This window comes from Manis javanica, chromosome 4 (assembly GCF_040802235.1).
Source record: "Manis javanica isolate MJ-LG chromosome 4, MJ_LKY, whole genome shotgun sequence".
Classification (NCBI taxonomy): Eukaryota; Metazoa; Chordata; class Mammalia; order Pholidota; family Manidae; genus Manis; species Manis javanica.
Window position 1 is genome coordinate 42,065,001 of NC_133159.1, and position 18,086 is coordinate 42,083,086.

The following is an 18,086-nucleotide window of genomic DNA, read 5'->3' on the forward strand; positions in this document are numbered from 1 at the left end:
GCAAGAAGTGTTTGTTGAATGATTGTAGGAGTCTTAGCTCTAACCATATTACATGAAATCTACAGTTTACCTGGCTTCTCATAGCAGCCTGTGAAGAACTAGTATAGCATCAGTTCCCAGCACCATGCCTGACACTTAATGGGGCTCAGTAGGGCTTTTCTAAGTATGGGAGACACTGTGATGTGCCACCCAGATCCCCTATCAGTGAAGACTTGGGACGCCAGCTGCTGGGAGTGCTGTTAATTGAAAGCCTTTAACCATTAGCCCCTCTGAGGACGGGGCCACCTTGGCTCCTTTCCTGTGACTTACAACATCACCCCACATCCAAGAAGCGACAAAGGCCACCCTAGCCATTTAAGTTCATCTGGGGACAACTCTGACGGGCGATTTTAGCTTGAGTCCCTGTTGGATCAGCCAAGACCCTCCTTGGGCCTGCATGGGGCTCTGGACTTCTGCTCACTCCACTTCCCTCCCCTCCCTTCCACAGGTGTTGATCCCTCCTGTGTTGCCTGCACTGCAATCTCCACCTCAAAATCTGCTTCCCAGGAACCCAACCTTGAACAGGCCCCAGGTCTTCTCTTCCTCTCCTCCATGCTATCCCTTTCAGGGGGTGTTAATTCATTCACCTAAAGTTTGTAGGCAACACTCGGCTGATAAAGTGTTTCACATCCATTTTTCTATTACTCCTATTCTACGCTGTCTAGGTGTCTCAGGAAGGGAGGCTAGCCCCACTGAACAGATGGAGAAACCGAGACCCAGAGAGGAGGGACCAGCATAAAGACACAGCGCTCCTTAGAAACTGAGCCCTCACATGCAGGTTTTCACCTCCCTTTCCCTGCCAATTCCCCTGCATCCTGGAACAAAGGGGGAGCCTCCCTGAAGCAAATTCTGGTCTCGGGGTTCAGAATCCTGAAACCGTGGCCGTGGGGTCCGGGAAGGGGCGCGGGGTCCAATGCCCCGTTGTGCAAATGGGGAGACTGAGGCCCAGAGCCTGGCGCTCGAAGGGGGCGCGTCCTGCCTCCGGCCGCCCGGCGCGCCGCAGTCGCCTCCTTCCGCCCCCCACGCCGGGTCCCCCGCCTCGTTTTTGCTCTCACAACGCCGCCGCTTCTGAAGCGAGTCATGGTGGCTGCACTGGTGGCGGCGTGGCTGCTCCTGTCGGCTGTGGCCTGCGCGCAGCGGGAGCGGGACTTCTACGACTTCAAGGCGGTGAACATCCGGGGCAAGCTGGTGTCGCTGGAGAAGTACCGCGGGTCGGTGAGTGTCGCCCGCGGGGCCTCGGCGCGGTTCCGGTAGGGCCGCGTGGGGGGCATTCCGCGGCCCGGGCCCTGCCGGGTGTGGCTCCGGTTGAGAGGTCTCCGGCTGCCCGGCAGCCCTGCCCCGGCTCCTCACCCCAACCCAGGCACTTCCCTCGGGCGCGGCGCCCCCCGCTCCTGCGCTGGGTCTGTCCCATGACTACGTGGCGCAGCCCCGGCGCGCGGTGAAACCCTAAACTCGCAGCCGGCGCAGATTTCCGTCCCGGCGAGTTGGGGCAGCAAGTCCGGACCTCCCCCACAGGCTGGATGCCCTGGCCCAGCCTTTGTCGTGCACGGGTGGAAAAAGTAACCCTTGCAGTCTGCGGCCTTGGTCGCCCCTATCCCATTTCCGTCTGAAACAGGGGGAGTTGGGGATACTGAGTTCAACGAGAACACTGTGAAAGGGAGAGTTCTCATTTTATATCACGGGGACCTTACACAGATCATTCTTTAAAGAAGACACCACTGTGCAGAGAGGGAATGTTTTTGCCCAGGGTCACACAGCGCTGGAAAGCAGAGTCTGGAGAACTGTTAGGCAGGAAAATAGATATGAGCGGGGTGGAGAGAGAATTAAGGCCAGTAAAGCCCACTACATGGGGCTCAGAGTTAACCAGTTAAAACTAGAGAGCCAGAGAAGACCCAGAGTTAATGAATTAATCAGTTGAAGCTCAAAAGGTCAGGAGCAACTTGGCCTGGGAATATTTGAATATTCCCCAGATAAAGGAGGGTATATCAGCATAGCCCATGTCTTTATTACCTTAATCATGCAGACCCAGCTTTTTTTTTTTTCCCAAGCAGGCCCAGCTTATTTTTTTAACTTTACCTATATGCTGTTTTTTCTCCTTCAGCTCTAATCAAGTAATTTGCAACATGGGCAACAATTCCACAACATAAACAGCTAAACAACATAGCTTTAAGCAACATAGTAAAAGGCAGGAAGGATTCCATCTTAAAGATAAGGTTGCATTTTAAAACCCAGAAGTTAAGAAGATTCTTAACTTAATCTTTAGCAAACAGACGATAACTCAGCCCACCTTGTAGGCCAGGCACTTCCCAGACAAGGAAGCAACTATCCCAGGAGGGAATCAGAACAGTAAATTTATTGTGCTAAGCTAATTTTGCAGAATTACCTGGAGGACTGATAAGAAAACTTAATGTCTCATCAAAGATAAACATCTGGAGACCACTTCATAAGTCCATACCCCTAGCCCTTTGTCACTTTCCTGAAAAAGTCCTTAAAAGGGGGAACCCCCAACCTTTCAGTGCACTCCTCTCAGGCTGCCTGCACTTTCTAAGTGCATAACCTTTTAACCTTAAACTTTCTCTCTTTAACCTTTCAGGGTGCCTCTCCCTCCCTGAGGTCGCCTGTACTTTTTCTCCATTTAAGTAACTTTAAATAAAACTTTTACTCTGTTTCACTACTGTGTCTGTGCCCTTCAATTCTTTGTTGTGGTGGGGACAAGAACCCAGGAAAATACACAACACCCCCCTAACAGAACCATCCATGATCTGCTCTTGGCAAGTTCCTCAGATGGCAGTTCAGGCTAAGAAATGAGTCACCCAGGCTATCCTGACCTCCCTTCCAAGAGGGAATCTCAGCTCAGAGAGGACTTCAGAGAGGAAGTATGCCTGGGTGAGTGTATGAAATATGAGAGCCAAAGGAGCATTCCAGGCAAAAAGAACTGTCCATGCCAAGGCTCAGAAGCAAACTGCAGGAAAGGTACAGTGGAGGGATAGAGGGCACTTTAGATAGTTGTGCTCAAATAGTATAAAGCACAAGGCTAGGAATTGTGGATGAGGCTACAGAGGGTAGGGAGTGACCAAGAGGGGCCTTAGACACTGCATTCAGAGGCCTTGATATTGCACTGTGTGTAGTGAAGAGCCATCCAATTCCACTTCTCAAGATGGCCCTAGGGCCTTGGTATGGGAAGGCTGGGACTTGGGCTCTAACAGACAGGTGGACCCAGCATCTAGATTTGGATAGACCACACAAAAATGGCTATTAGCATTCTTATTCTGAGAGCAAGGCCATCCTAAGTGAATAAGGTGCTTTCTAAATTTGAAATTCTCAATTATGCTGAAAGTCCTGGAGGAAGTAATCCTTTCCTGACTGTCCCCCACAGTATTGTGTCTTTCAAAGGAAATGACATTGTGAAATTGTCAGGAAATCCAATCCAGGGAGGTCTCCCTGCCCTCTAGGTGAAACTTCAACCCAGAAGAAGGTTGTTAACTCTGATCAGGAAAGAATTCATGCACAGGTCAAGTAGGTATAAGCAAAGAGTATTTTAATAAAGCAAAAGTACACACTCAGGGAGGGAGTGTGGGCATGCTGGAAAGGTGAGCAGCATGGTGGGGTTTGGGTTGGGTGGGGTCTTCTAGCTAGTGTTTAAGCAGGGTGGAACATTCATCCTGATTAATAGGGTTTACTTCGAATAGGAATGGGATTTCCTGGAAATAGGGTGACTCCCTCTTTTGGTCCTCAGAACTGTCATTGTGCCAAGGGGTGTGATTTTTAGTATGCTAATGAGCATATAATGTATTTTGAGATGAAGTCAGTGTCAACTTCTCCTCCATGTTGGGACCAGTCTTGGCTGGCCTATTATCTATATGTTCTTACTCCCCACATCCCAGGAGAACAGTTTACTCGGAATGTTTAGGATGTAAACAAGCATTGAGTCGAATATAAACACCAGCCAAAGTCAACAATAGCTGAAGTCCCCCTCCCTGCTCATGCCTGGCTCTCTGCCTACCCTTGCACAGGCACCTGGTGCTCTGAACCTGCGTTTGGTGAGCCCCAGCAGGAACCTCATGCAGGACTCAGGGCAAAGAGCCAGTAAGAGCAGGACCCATTCATTCCCATTCTGGCCTCTCCTTCCCTGTAGTGCAGCTTGCCAGAGAGCCCCAGGTTGAGCACTCGACCAGTTCTGCTGCTCATTAATTCATTATTTATTATTGAACACCTACCATATACTTAGTACTAGACTGGCCTTGGCAATACAGACAAGTTCCCACTTCAACAGCGCTTATATGAGGTGGAGAGGAGAGAGATAATAAGGAACAGAGAAATGAAGAAAGCAATTCGTAGTAGTAATAAGTGCCAAGACAAAAATGGAACAAATGTCTATTTGTTTTCAGAAGTAAGGCATCCAGGATATGAGGAAAAGAAATCCTAGAGAAAAATTACCCAGAGAAGTAGTCCCAGAATTGTTTTAATTCTCCAAGTCACTGTTAAATCCTAAAAAGCATGGGAGCAAGAGGCCATGAAATCAATCAGAAAGAAATTGGAAAAAAAAAAAAAAAAAGAACAAAGTCATACAGCTACTAAGAAGTAGAGTGAGAATTTGAACCCAGGCAGTCCAGCTCCAAAGCCCCTATCCTTAACTGCCAGGAACAGTCAGTCCAAGGAAGCTGTAAATGATGGGCTACGTGTTCACCCACGCCAGGTCTGAGACTTGGCTACTCTGGTCATTCATTCAACTGCAAATAGTTACTAGCTCATTCTGTGTCTTATACCACACTTTTTTAATTGAAAAAAAAATTTTCTGGCTTTCACCACATGCCTGGCACTGGGTCCAACCCTGGAGACACAGCCATGAGCAAGATAAATGTTTTATGCCCTGAAGCTAACTGAGAAGACAGTCATTTAGACCAGTGTTGAGAATGGATGACTGTGTAACCGTCTGGGAATGTGCTTGCCTGTACTTCGAGGTTATCCCTGTTTATATATATAAATGTAAATTAACTGCATGTATCTGGGTGTGGCTATATCGGTCACTATGGTGATAAGCTTTGGGATTTCAGGCATGGAACTAGAAGCAAGATTTCCCTCTTTCCAAAAGAGTGGGTAAGCATAATGTAGGTTAAAAATAAGCAACCTTTATGCTCTCATTGCCCAGAGACCTAGCAGAAAAGAAAGAGGAAGACCCCTAACTGCGGAAGGGAGTTAAGGACCCCAGCTTCTCATCACCACAGGCATAGTATGAAATATGCTGATGCTAGTGAGAGAGTTTGTTCTTACAGCCTGGGGTCCCAGGATCTGGGTCCTTCCTCATCTGGTGGAGGCAGTGTGAGGGAGTTGCAGCTCAGTTGTTCTCATCATGTAGCCCAGTGGTTCTCAACTGGGAACGACTTTGCTCCCCAGAGGACATCCCTCAATGACTGGAGACATTTTTGATTGTTCAGACTAGGCACCAAGTGGGTAGAGGCCAGGGACACCACTAAATATCCTACAATGAACAGGACAGCCCACTCACAAAATTGTTGGCCCAAACTGTCAATAGTGCTGAGTTTGAGAAACCCTGTCTAGCCTAAGTAGTTTTTGCTTGTGCATGTCCGGTGCCCCAGGCCACCCCAGGAGGTGGCCCTTTTTATGGAGCCAGTTGGTATTATTACAGCTCCTCTAAAAGTGACCAGAGAGACAGGGCTAGGCTGCCCAGACATAGGCTAAGATTTAAAATCCTTCAATAATATATAATTAGAGGCTGAAAACAGCATTGGTGCCAAAATTCTAACTGCAGTATTATAATCAAGTGCTATCACCTAAAGGTGATCAATAAATTTATATAAATTATTATAAGGTGATAAATTTAAGGATAAAAAATTAGGTTAAAAAATAGATTTAAAAAAATTAGTGACTGAAGAAAGTGATATTTGTTTGCTGTACAGGGAGAGGGAAAAAGGGATTGCTCTGGGGCTCTTGGGGTCCTTTATCAAGAAAACCCGTATCTGTCTAGGTACCCAAGCAGGAGATTGTGTATGTATGCACACTTATTTATTCATTCAGCAGACACTTTCTGAGACTTTTCCATATGTCAGGCCCAGGGATGAAGTGGACGTACCTCCTGCCCTCAATGAGTTCACGTTCTAGAAGGGAGACAACACATACACAGGCAACTAGAGTGTAGTGTGATGAAAGCCAGCTAACTGAGCCAGAAATTGAACCCAGGTCTGCCTTTCTATTCCCCCAAATCACTTCCTGATATGAGCTCATCAATGTATGTGCCTCTGTCTGTGAATATGTTGTGTTGTTGTGTGTGTTTGTGGGCATGTATGGAGTGTGTTAACATATCTTTGTATCATGGGGCATGTGCATACCCATTATGTGCACTGTATGCTTATTTTCATGAATGTTCATGTGTGTATATGCATGTATAAGGCCCTGTATTTGATTTCATTTGTGCCTGTGCGCATGTATTTGTGAGATCATTGCACACATTTACATATGTGTACATTGTGTTCTTGTATGTATAAGAGCATTAATTGTTGGAGGATCACATGTGGCCATGTCATAGCACATATGAGTGCATGCCTCTTCACCAAGTTATGTATGTGTCTGGGTTTTGTTTTCACCACCCAGGTTTCCCTGGTGGTGAACGTGGCTAGTGAGTGCGGCTTCACAGACCAGCACTACCGGGCCTTGCAGCAGCTCCAGCGGGACCTGGGGCCCCACCACTTCAATGTACTTGCCTTCCCCTGCAACCAGTTTGGCCAGCAGGAGCCTGACAGCAATAAGGAGATTGAGAGCTTCGCCCGCCACACCTACAGTGTCTCTTTCCCCATGTTTAGCAAGGTTGCAGTCATTGGCACTGGTGCCCACCCTGCCTTCAAGTATCTGACACGTGAGTCCTGATCCTTTCCCCCACCTTCCCTCAGCTGGCTGAGGTCATATCTTCTTGGGCAACAGAAGCCACTGGCTAGTTGGGTGACCCGGGGCCCATTCCAGGTCCCTGCACGTGGGCTGATGGTCTGCTCCAGCACTAATCTTTGAGGATGAGCTGAGGGGTATTCCTGTTAAGAATATCTCCACCCCTGTGGCTTTGCAGTTTTCCCTCAGAGTTACCCCCACTGACTTCTCCAGGATCCGGTTTTCATATACAGTGGCTCCTAGAATGAAACTGCAGGTGCAGACAGGTACCACATGCCTGGAAAAGGCTGACCAAGACTGCTGACAGGCATCTCCTGGCCTGAGTTGGAGGCAAAGTCTGTAAGCTACAGGAGGCAAACGTCTGAGCTAAAATACCAGATCTTATTATTTCAGAAATAGATCCCTTTTCCAGCCCCTGAGCCTCTGAACCACAAAATGGAGTCATGGGCCAAGCTTGTCCTATGGTCCTATTTCCTCCCTTGGGCCCTTCTCTTCCTTTGGGGGCTCCATTTTGCCCTCTCCCACTCCATGATTCTGGCTGCCTTCAAATCCCTCACCCCCATTCCCAACTCATCCACCTGGGAGAGTAAATGAGAAAAACAGCAAACAAAGGTCCCTTACTGAGGCAGATTTGATTTTTGCCCTATGGGTCAATCCTAATATTTGCTCCTTTTTCCTGTATGTTTTTATTAGTACCCTCCTACTTCCCATAGGTTTTGTTTTCACCACCCAGGTTTCCCTGGGTTATAGATCAAACCCAGCCGTGCTTTAGAAATACCTGGAAAGCTCTTAAAAATGCAATAGCCTGAGGCCTACTAAAGCAGGGCCCAAGAATCTATTCATTTTAAGCACACCCCAATCCCCACCCCCACCACAATGATTTCACGTGCACCGAATCCATAGATTAACATTTGGAGACCATTAAGATTTCATTGGAGAATAGGGTGTAGACTATTTAGTTTATGGTCATTAATAAAGGAGGATCTGATACTGCTTTATCAACTTCACAGAATCCTAAAGCAGTAGTTCTCAACCTTGGCACCACATTGGAATCTCCTGGGCAGCTTTTGAAAAATACTAATGCCTGAGTCTTACCCCCAGAGATTCTGATTTAAGTGTTCTCGAGTGTGGACTGGCATCAGAATTTTAGAAAGCTCTCTAGTTAATTCTAACTAATAGAACCACTGCTTCAAGGGAAGGATGGACACTGATAGTGGAATTCCAGGGGAGAATACACAGGTACACACACTTAGCTCTCCTTCTTCCTTTTTCTCTAGAGACTTCTGGGAAGGAGCCCACATGGAACTTCTGGAAGTACCTAGTGACCCCAGATGGAAAAGTAGTAGAGGCTTGGGACTCAACCGTGTCAGTAGAGGAGATCAGGCCCCAGATCACAGCGCTTGTGAGGAAGCTCATCCTGAAGAAGCGGGAAGACTTATGACCATTTTTCCTCCTCCCCCACTGTCCCCTTCCCCCGACTTTGCACGGGTGACCAAAGCAAACTCAAATGGTGCTTCAGAGGAAGAGACTATTGACTCTCCTTCCTCCACTCTTACTTACCCCACTTACACCGTAACTCCTGTGGGATGGAAATTCTAGTATTTTGATTATTTGAATCTTAGAGGCATCCTATAGTAACTCCTGGCCAATGAGAGCTCTTGACCAATGAATCGCCAGCCAATAAGGACTTCTAGCCCAATAAAACATGTGGCAAATAATGGTATCAAAACAATAATCTCCTACCTATGAAGAACTCTGTAAAATGGGGCCAATTCCTACCTCACAGGGCTGTTGTGAGGGTTAGGATAAAATACCTGCAAAGGTGCCTAGGGCAGTGCCAGCTAACTAGAAGACATTTAATAAATGTTTTTTGCATATAAACTAAACTGTGATCAATAAAAACTTGGACCCAACATGAATTTCCAACCAGTGAGAATCCTGGTCAAACATTTATTTGTTGTTGTTCTTTTCCTCTATTGTTTGTTAATTACAAAAGTAATGCAAATGGAAAGGGGGGTGCCTCAAGATGGTGGAATAGGAAGGCAAGATGGAAACCCCCTCCCACACACATACAAAGGGAGCGACTAAAGCAAATACAACCAAGCCTGAAAACAAACTGAGGACTGCAGAACACATCACCCACACCTGGGGAAGAAGAGAAGACCACACAGAAAAGGATAACGTGGCATAGCCACCACCAAGTGGGACCGCAGCCCTTCCCCCATCCCAGCCCACAGGCTCAGGCGGAAGAGGAGAGGAGTGGGGAAGGGATAAGTGCCCAGGAACTCTGCACATCTGGAGATCTGCTCTGGAAACATGAGTCCACATTGTATTGGGTTCTGGTGATTAGCAGGACTAGACACCAGGGATGTTGGAACAGTCTGAGAGGCTGAGACTCCAGCTGCCTGTGGAGGACAGGCACCCCAAGACCCAACACAGAGGCAGCAGTTTGAAAGACTTGGCAGCAGTGGGAGGGGAGCCAGAGGGGTGAGGGTTGGACAGTGCTGTCCCTGCAGGAGAAAGAGCAGGTGGACGATACCTGCCTGGCATGTCAAGCACTCTCAGGAGTTCCAGGTACTCCATCCCCCTCGCTGGCAGCTTATTCCCAAGGTTCCTCCCTGAGCACCACCAATGCACCAGTCCACTTGACCCAGCAGCGCCTGACGTTGCTGCTTGGCAAGCACAGGGAGACTTTCTCGGCTTTCACGGCCCTGATTCAGCTCAACTGGGGAGAAACCTGCAGGAACCAGCTCCAAAAGCTCCTTTTTTCCCATGGGAGGCCTCAACTGCTGCTAGGGGGTGCCCGCAAGCAACTGCAGCAACTGTGTGCCAGTGCAGTGTGACTAGATGCATCTGCTGCCTGGCATAGCCTCCAACCACCCTACTTGCTACCACCAACTAGCCCACGCACCCCTCCCCTAACCCTTCCCAACACACATGTTGCCACCACCACAGGCCCACAGGCCCATCCACCATGTGACTCACTGCATAAGCACAACCATGCCCTCCCAACACGTGGCTTGCTGCCACTGCTGAGCATCCAGGGGTCTGAAACTGGGTGACTTGCCACCCCTGCAAGCCCATGCCACCTACCATTGTGCAATTCGCCCTGCAAGCAACCTACCCACCCACTAACCCAGCAGCCCTGCCATCACTGTAGAGTAGGCAGAGGGCAGCTTACCCACAATGATCCCAGCAGAAACCACTGCTCTGATCACATAGGCCTGGCTGAGGCAAACCACCAGCTTCAATGGACTGAGATAAACCACTGCCAACAGACAGACAGAAAGATGACCCCACACATTGCCTGCCAACAGCAACTCCAAAGCAAAGGAGAAGAGGGGAGTCCTTGCTGGAGGTTAAAAAAATATTTTCTATTTACACACTTAGACACACAAACATACAGACTGAGATGCAATGACTACAGTTAGCAACACTTTTCACAAAAGAACATATACACAGACAGACAAACTGACACAAATATTTGAGTTACTAATATTCAATTGCCTTCTTTCTTTTTAGCTTACTTGATTACAGATACCTTAAAATCTGGAGGCTTTTTAACTAGTTGAGCAGCACCTATTCTAAAAGGATTATATTGGGCTGCAGTTTCTCCAAAATTCTCTTCTTTTTCTGGAGTTAATCTTTCATCATAAGGGGAGGCAGAGGCCAGCATCACTCAAGGTTTTGTTACAGAGAGTAGCAGTGTCATCCATCTATTAGATAAGGTCTCTAACAATGTCAAAGTGTAAGGTGTCAAGGGACCATAGTCTTTGCAGGCAATCTTTAATTCTTTTAATAATTTATATGGGATGGGCTCCCAGGATACACTTTCATCATCAAATTCTCCAAAAATAATAGGGTAACACATAAATTCTGTGTCTCCTTCTAGTTCTGCTTGCTTTAAGGCAGCCCTTATTCCAGTAGGGGTCTTTTGATCAAATCTGTGCTGTTTAAGTTCTAAAACCTCCTCGATTAAATTCCACAATGCAAAGGCATCTGTAGGGACCTTCTCACATCCGTGGCTGGCATAATGTTTTTATTTCTTCTCCAACCTTCTGCCCGGTTGCGAGACTCACTGTGCCTTGGTCAGGAAACCAAGGACAACAATCTTGGACAAAATGTAAGAATTTTGCTAATTGTCCATTGGTGACTTATTCCTCTACCTACAAGCATATGCATTAAAACTTCAATAAAGAGTCCTCTTTCTTTAGACTCAGTATGGCCCATAGCTTCTGGATTCCTTGCCCTTTCTCACTTTGTCTCGTTGTACAAAGGGGTCTGCAGCACCCTGGTGAAAGATCCTATCTGTCTGTCCTCGCAGACAATCTTACCTTTCGAGCCCCACGTTGGGCGCCAATTGCCAGAGTCCAGCTCCAGCGGGGGGGTGTGAAGCCCGAAAGGATGAGACGGAGTCGGTGCATGGAGAGACAAGACACAGAGTCAGATGGAGGTGGTCTCTCGACAAAGTGCCGATGACAGCTTTATTTATACCATTTTGCACAAGGATTATTTTTTATTGTTCTGTTGATTAATTGGTATAGGCAGTTGATTAATAGGTATAGGCAAGCTTTTTTCCTTCTTCTTCTTTCTAATCTATTCACGGTTGGTCAAGTGTTAGACAGGTGATTGTTTTCTGTTCCTTGACAGAAATTTTTCTTAGCAACATGTACTCTTTTATGTTTTACGTTTCTATGCGACACAGTTTCTAAGTAGTGCATGTGACTGCAGGAGCGTGCAGTATGTAGCAGTGACTATGGAGTCTATCAGCTCAGGGTGAAATACAGGTCACCTACTGCCACAGTTAGCTATGATTCTTTCTCACAAAAATATTCTTAGAGGCTTTAATAAATTTATAATCAATCTAAAATCATAAATTCATATCTTCATTATATACCTCTTTATAGGGCACAGTAAGCAGCAAACTAAATTCCCCCTTCTTATCTACATTTCTGTTTCTTCTGTGTGGATACCAAAATCTCCCTGACATATAATACACAAGTCTCCATGACTCCACTACTGCAGGGACTAAACAAGTTTTTTTACATGGTAAACCATGCAAGGGCATTCATATCATAGAAACTTTCTGTTTTGACTACAAATCTTAAACTATAAACAATCAAGTCAAACATGATGTATGATTATTCATTTGATTTTTATACTTTATATGGGAATCCCACATTTTCTCCTTTACGTTTCTCATAAAATGTTGATGTAGTAGGTAGTTGCAAGGTATAGATAGAAAGCATGATTTAGTAAGAGGGCAAGTGTAGATGATCAGGTCTGTGCCTATAGACTAGGTATCAATCCAAGCTGGACAAGGGCAACAAAACATCCATGGGTGTAGTCAATTTCTCTTAACACTGAGGGGGGTGTGCAGTTCTAAGCCTCACCTCTGTTGGCCCCCATTTTCTCACCTGATGGGCCTCCTGCGACTGTGCCTGTCTTAGGTTGTTCCTCCCTTGAGGAATCTTACCCGTCTCTGGCTAACCAGCCATCTTCCAGGGCCATACAGGGAGATGTAAAGCTGGTAAGTGAGAGAGAAGCAGTATTCTTTGAAAATGTTAGCTTTTCACTTCTTTGCAGATTTATGCCCTGTGGCTTTCAGGCCCAGCACTTGTCTTGAGGTATCTTTACCTCTTGGAAAAATTATGGTACTCTGTAATTCCAAATATGAGGCACAGGTTCTAGTAAAAGGCTGTAATTAGGAAGGAAGAAGAAAAGCTATAGAAGTAGCAGATGGAAGGAAACATGAGAAGATGGATTAAGTGTCAAACAGGGCTATTCTATTCGATATTCCCTCATAACTCTATTTCTCTAATTTTCTTATAAAACTCTTCATCACTAATTTCACTAGCATTATAAGGAAAAGGGGGGCATTCCCACTTAGGTGGAGATGGGGTAGTCAGTGTCTGACTAGCTACCTGCAGGTTTTGGTATTCTATGCCAAGATCACCATCTGGCCCCTGCGTGTTCTATTCTTCAGGAGCACTGTTCTGAAAAGCTTTTGGGAAGTTTATGTTCTCCTCCTTTCCATGCTGCTTATCAAAGGTTAGCTTAGTCTTTGGCAAAAATGCAAGCAAAAGCAAAGCCAACAGTATAATGGAGAATAACAAAATCAAGGTGGGTAAAATAGGGGGAGCCAGCTGCAAAGGCCCTTGATTTTTGGGGGTCTTCCTTCAGCCTGAGCTTTGCTACACAGCTTGAGTAGCATGGCTCCCAGCAAGTCCTGACCTTATGGGCACCACAGGATGCCTTCTTCACAAAACCATTACTCCCTAGATCGGGAAGCATAGCAGATCCATCTAATAGAGAGGAAGAAACACAGAAACCCTGACAAAATGAGGAGGCAGAGGAATATGCTCCAAACAAAACTGAAGGATAAGACACCAGAAAGAGGGATAAATGAAATGGAATCACCAATCATCTTAATAAAGACTTCAAAGTAAAAATCATAAATATGCTCAATGATCTGCAGAAATGTATTAAAGATCTCAGGGAGGACTTCAACAAAGAGATGAAAGAGATAAAGAATACAGTAACTGAAATGAAACACAAAATGGAGGGAATGAATAACAAATTGCTGCAAGTAGAGACAATCAATGAGATGGAAATTAGAGAACAGGAACACTATGAAACTGAGGAGCAGAAAATGAAAAGATATTTAGGAATGAAAGAATGATAAGAGAGCTGTGTGACTAATCCAAATGAAACAATATTTGCATAATAGGGGTACCAGAAGGAGAAGAGAGAGACAAAAGGATAAAGTCTCTTTGAGGAAATAATTGTTGAAAACTTCCCCAATGTGGGGAAGGAAATAGGCACTCAGGTCATGGAAGTATGGAGATCCCATAACAAAAGGAACCCCAGGAAGACAACACCAAGACACATAAAAATAAAAATGGCAAAGATCAAGGATAAGAGAGTATTGAAAGCAGCCAGAGAGAGAAAAAAGATCACTTAGAAAGGAAATCCAATCAGGCTATTGGCAGACTTCTCAACAGAAACTCTAAGGCCATAAGGGAGTGGCATGATATATTTAATGTACTGAAACACAAGGACCTCCAACCAAGAATCTTCTTGCACTGAAAAGAATAAAATACCTAGGAATAAACCTAATCAAGGAGGTAAAAGACCTATACTCTAAAAACTATAAGACACTCATGAGAGAAAGTAAAGAAGACACAAATAAGTGGACAGCTATCTCATGCTCATGGATAAGAATTAATATTGTCAAAATGACCATTCTGTCTGAAGCAATTTATAGATGCAATGCAATCCCTATCAAAATTCCAAAAGCATTATTCAATGAACTAGAACAAATAGTTCTAAAATTCATATGAGAACACAAAAGACCCCAAGCAGCCAAAGCCATCCTGAGAAAAAAGAACAAAGCTGGGGGATTATGCTCAATGATTTTGAGCTATACTATAAAGCTACAGTAATCAAAACAATATGGTACTGGTACAAGAACAGACCTGTAGATCATTAGATCAGAATAGAGAGCCCAGATATAAACCCAAGCATATATGGCCAATTAATATATGATAAAAGAGCCATGCATATACAATGGGGAAAAGATAACCTCTTCAACAACTGGTTTTGGAAAAACCAGAGAGCTACACACAATAGAATGAAACTGAATTACTGCCTAACTCCATACACAAAAGTAAATTTGAAGTGGATCAAAGACCTGAATCTAAGTCATGAAACCATCAAACTCTTAGAAGGAAACATAGGCAAAAGTCTCTTGAACATAAATATGAGCAATTTTTTCCTGCATACATCTCCTCAGGCAAGGGAAACAAAATAAAGAATGAGCAAGTGAGGCTACATCAAACGAAGAAGTTTCTGTACAGCAAAGGTCACCATCAACAGAACAAAAAGACATCCTACAGTATGGGAGAATATATTTGAAAATGATTTATCTGATAAGGGGTTAACATCCAAAATATATAAAGAACTCATATGACTCAAAACCAAAAAACAAATGACCAGATTAAAAAATGGGCAGAGGACCTGAACAGACATTTCTCCGAAGAAGAAATACAGATGGTCAACAGGCACATGAAAAGACACTCCACATCACTAATCATTGGGGAAATGCAAATCAAAACTACAATGATATATCACCTCACACCAGTTGAATGGCCACTATCCAAAGACAAGAAATAACAAGTGGGAGCAAGGGTGTGGAGAAATGGTAACCCTCCTGCATTGTTGCTGGGAATGTCAACTGGTGCAGCCACAGTGGAAAGCTCCTCAAAAAACTAAAAATAGAAATACCATTTGACCCAGCAATTCCACTTCTAGGAATTTACCCACAGAAAACATAATCCCTGATCTGAAGCGACATATGATATACACTCATGTTTATTGCTGCAGTATTTACAATAGCCAAGATATAGAAGCAACCTACGTGCCCATCAATAGATGAATGGATAAAGAATACTTAGTACATATACATAATGGAATATTATTCAGCCATAAATAGAAAAAAATCCTGCCATATGCAACAACATGGATGGATCTAGAAGGCATTGTGGTCAGTAAAATAAGCCAGGCAGAGAAAGACAAATACTGTATGATTTCACTTATTTGTGGAATATAAAAACAAAGCAAAACAGAAGGAACAAAACAGCTGTTAGACTCATAGATACTGAGAAGGGACTGGTGATTACCATGGGGTTGGGGTAGGTAGGAGGGGAGGGTGAAGGAGATTAAGGGGCATAGAAATTCTCCATTATAATGTAGGTTGGTCATGGGAATGGTAGTAATCATGGAGAATACAGCCAATGATTCTGTAACATCTTTCTATGTTGAAAGGTAGTAGCTGTTCTAGTGGGGGTGAGGATTTAATAATACGGGTAACTGTTGAATCACTGTGCCATGTAATTGAAACTAAAACAATACTGTATATCAATAAAAAAAAGATGTTAGATTCATTGTAATATAATAGGGGATGATATAAAATAAATATAAAAGTATCCCTCTTTTTCTATGCAATTCACTGACTATAAGTATTCTATGATAACAAATAGGCAAAGGATATGAATAGATAGTTCATAAAAAAACATAGATGGGTAATAAAGATATGAAAAGATGTTGAGCCTCATCAAGGTGGAAAGACTTTTTTAAACAATAATGACCAGTGTTGGTAAGGATGTGGGGAAATGGGCATTCACAGAAACTGTTGGTGGGACAATAAACTGGCACAAGTTTTTGGAGAGTGATTTGGCAATATCTTTTAAAACAAAACGGTCATACCCTTTGATCTACTATTTCTCCTAGAAGACTCCCAAACTGCAAATATATTTGTACATTGTTCATAATAGTGAAGATTAGATGCAACCCTACGTCCATCAGTATGATCTGATAATAAATCATGGTACAAATCCAAATGTCATACTAATAGAGTTATTAAAATAAATCAATTAGATTTCTATATGCTACCATAGGAAGTTCTCCAAAAGTGAAAAAGAGGCAAGTTGTAAAACAGAATGAATATATGCAAACACAAAAAAAATCCAGTATAAACAAGTATAGTATTTTTTTTTAATTTAGAATGTTAAGTGAGAAGGAAGATAGAGGAAAGAATATAGACCAAACTGTTAATGGTGGTTGTCCATGAAGTGGTCAGGTGGGATAATAGGAGTCATTTACTCTCTTTATTATTTCTGTAATACTTCAATTTTATATATAAAATATGTGCAATATCTCTAACACCAAATGCAAAGATGTATGTTTTGCCTACATATATGTATAACAGTAACAGTACTATACACAGCAGTAATAGTATAACTCCATTCAGGTACCTGGACCCCATTCCAATGTTTGTAAATATGTGTGTGTCCGGTGGAGGGGGTTGAGAATACCAAGCAATTCTCAAACACCAGCAGGGTGTTGGAGAACTCAACTCAATTATGATGCTATCTGCCTGGATGCAGCACCAGATTCCCAGGTTAATGGCTGCCCTCCACCTCCAACTCCAGACGCTGGTCACAAGCCCCAGGCAGTTAGTTACCTGTGCTTCTGACCTACTGGCTACAGACTAGAGGTTCCCATGACCTCCCACTTAGGTTCAATTAATTTGCTAGAGCGGCTCACAGAACTCAGGAAAACACTTAAGTTTACCAGTTTAATAAAGGATACAAGTTAACAGCCAGATTAAAAGAGATGTAGGGCAAGGTACCAAATAAAGGAGCTTCTATCCTCATGGAATCTGGGGCCTGGCTCCGTGGCACATGGAGGCATTCTGGTTCTCCAATCACAGAAGCTCTCTCTGACCAAGAAGCAGGATCCAGCTGAGCAGTGCAGGCAAAGCAGAGCACAGACAGAGAGTTCATTTCAAGGGTATTGTGAGGGCTTCACTGCATAGTCATGATTGACTAAATTACTGGCGATTGGCTGATCTAAACTCCAGCCTCTGCCCTTGGGTGGGTGGGTCCAAAAGTCTCATTAACATGACAAAACACGTGTTTCAACTTTAAGATTCTGCAGTGTTTTCAGGAACTGTGGATGAAGACCAAATATACCTGGGAAATATATATTTGTTATAAGAATAACCAAATGTGTATTTCTTATAACTCATTATATCACAATATGTATTTTACTTTTATGTAACATAATAAGGTAGCTAAAAACTGAGGTAATGGGCAAAGTCACTGATCAATTATTTATTGGACAATTTGTGAATTAATTCATTGCTGCCCACTCCTCCCAAGATCACTTTTCTAGAATGAGACTCAGATTCAGGTCCTGACTATGCCCAGGACTCACACACTGAGCAAACTGTTCCTTCTCTGCTGTCCTCAGTTTTCCCATTGAACAATAAAAGGGTAATACCATACTTAGAGTTCTTGCCATCTCCCTTAATGGCCCTTCTCAAGCTGCCCAGAGTAAATGAAGGCTCTCTGTGGAATGACCACAAGCCCCACTACGGTGCCTTCCAGCCTGCCGTTACATACCCTGCCCCAAGTTCCAGCTCTGCATGTGTTCATGTGTGTGTGTGGGCATGCAATCACAGAAAATTTTATGGTGGACATCCCAGAACGACATTCTCAATGGACATTTCTCTTAGCTTATCCTGCTTGACCATTCAGTCACCCCTGACATTGTGAACTATACTCTTTTTCCTGACACATTCTTTT

The 18,086-nt window shown here is 44.2% G+C and overlaps 1 protein-coding gene and 1 long non-coding RNA gene across 2 annotated transcripts in view; one reads left to right on the plus strand and one right to left on the minus strand.

The window, feature by feature from the left end:
- The window catches only part of LOC140848891 (uncharacterized), a 59,157-nt gene that overhangs the window by 25,890 nt on the left and 15,181 nt on the right, over nucleotides 1-18,086 (minus strand). The window lies entirely within an intron of this gene.
- Nucleotides 315-8,866, plus strand: GPX7 (glutathione peroxidase 7). The gene is made up of 3 exons (XM_017643416.3): nucleotides 315-1,254; nucleotides 6,649-6,910; nucleotides 8,214-8,866. The coding sequence occupies exons 1-3, from the start codon at nucleotides 1,120-1,122 to the stop codon at nucleotides 8,375-8,377; spliced, it is 561 nt and encodes a 186-aa protein (XP_017498905.2). The 5' UTR covers nucleotides 315-1,119; the 3' UTR covers nucleotides 8,378-8,866.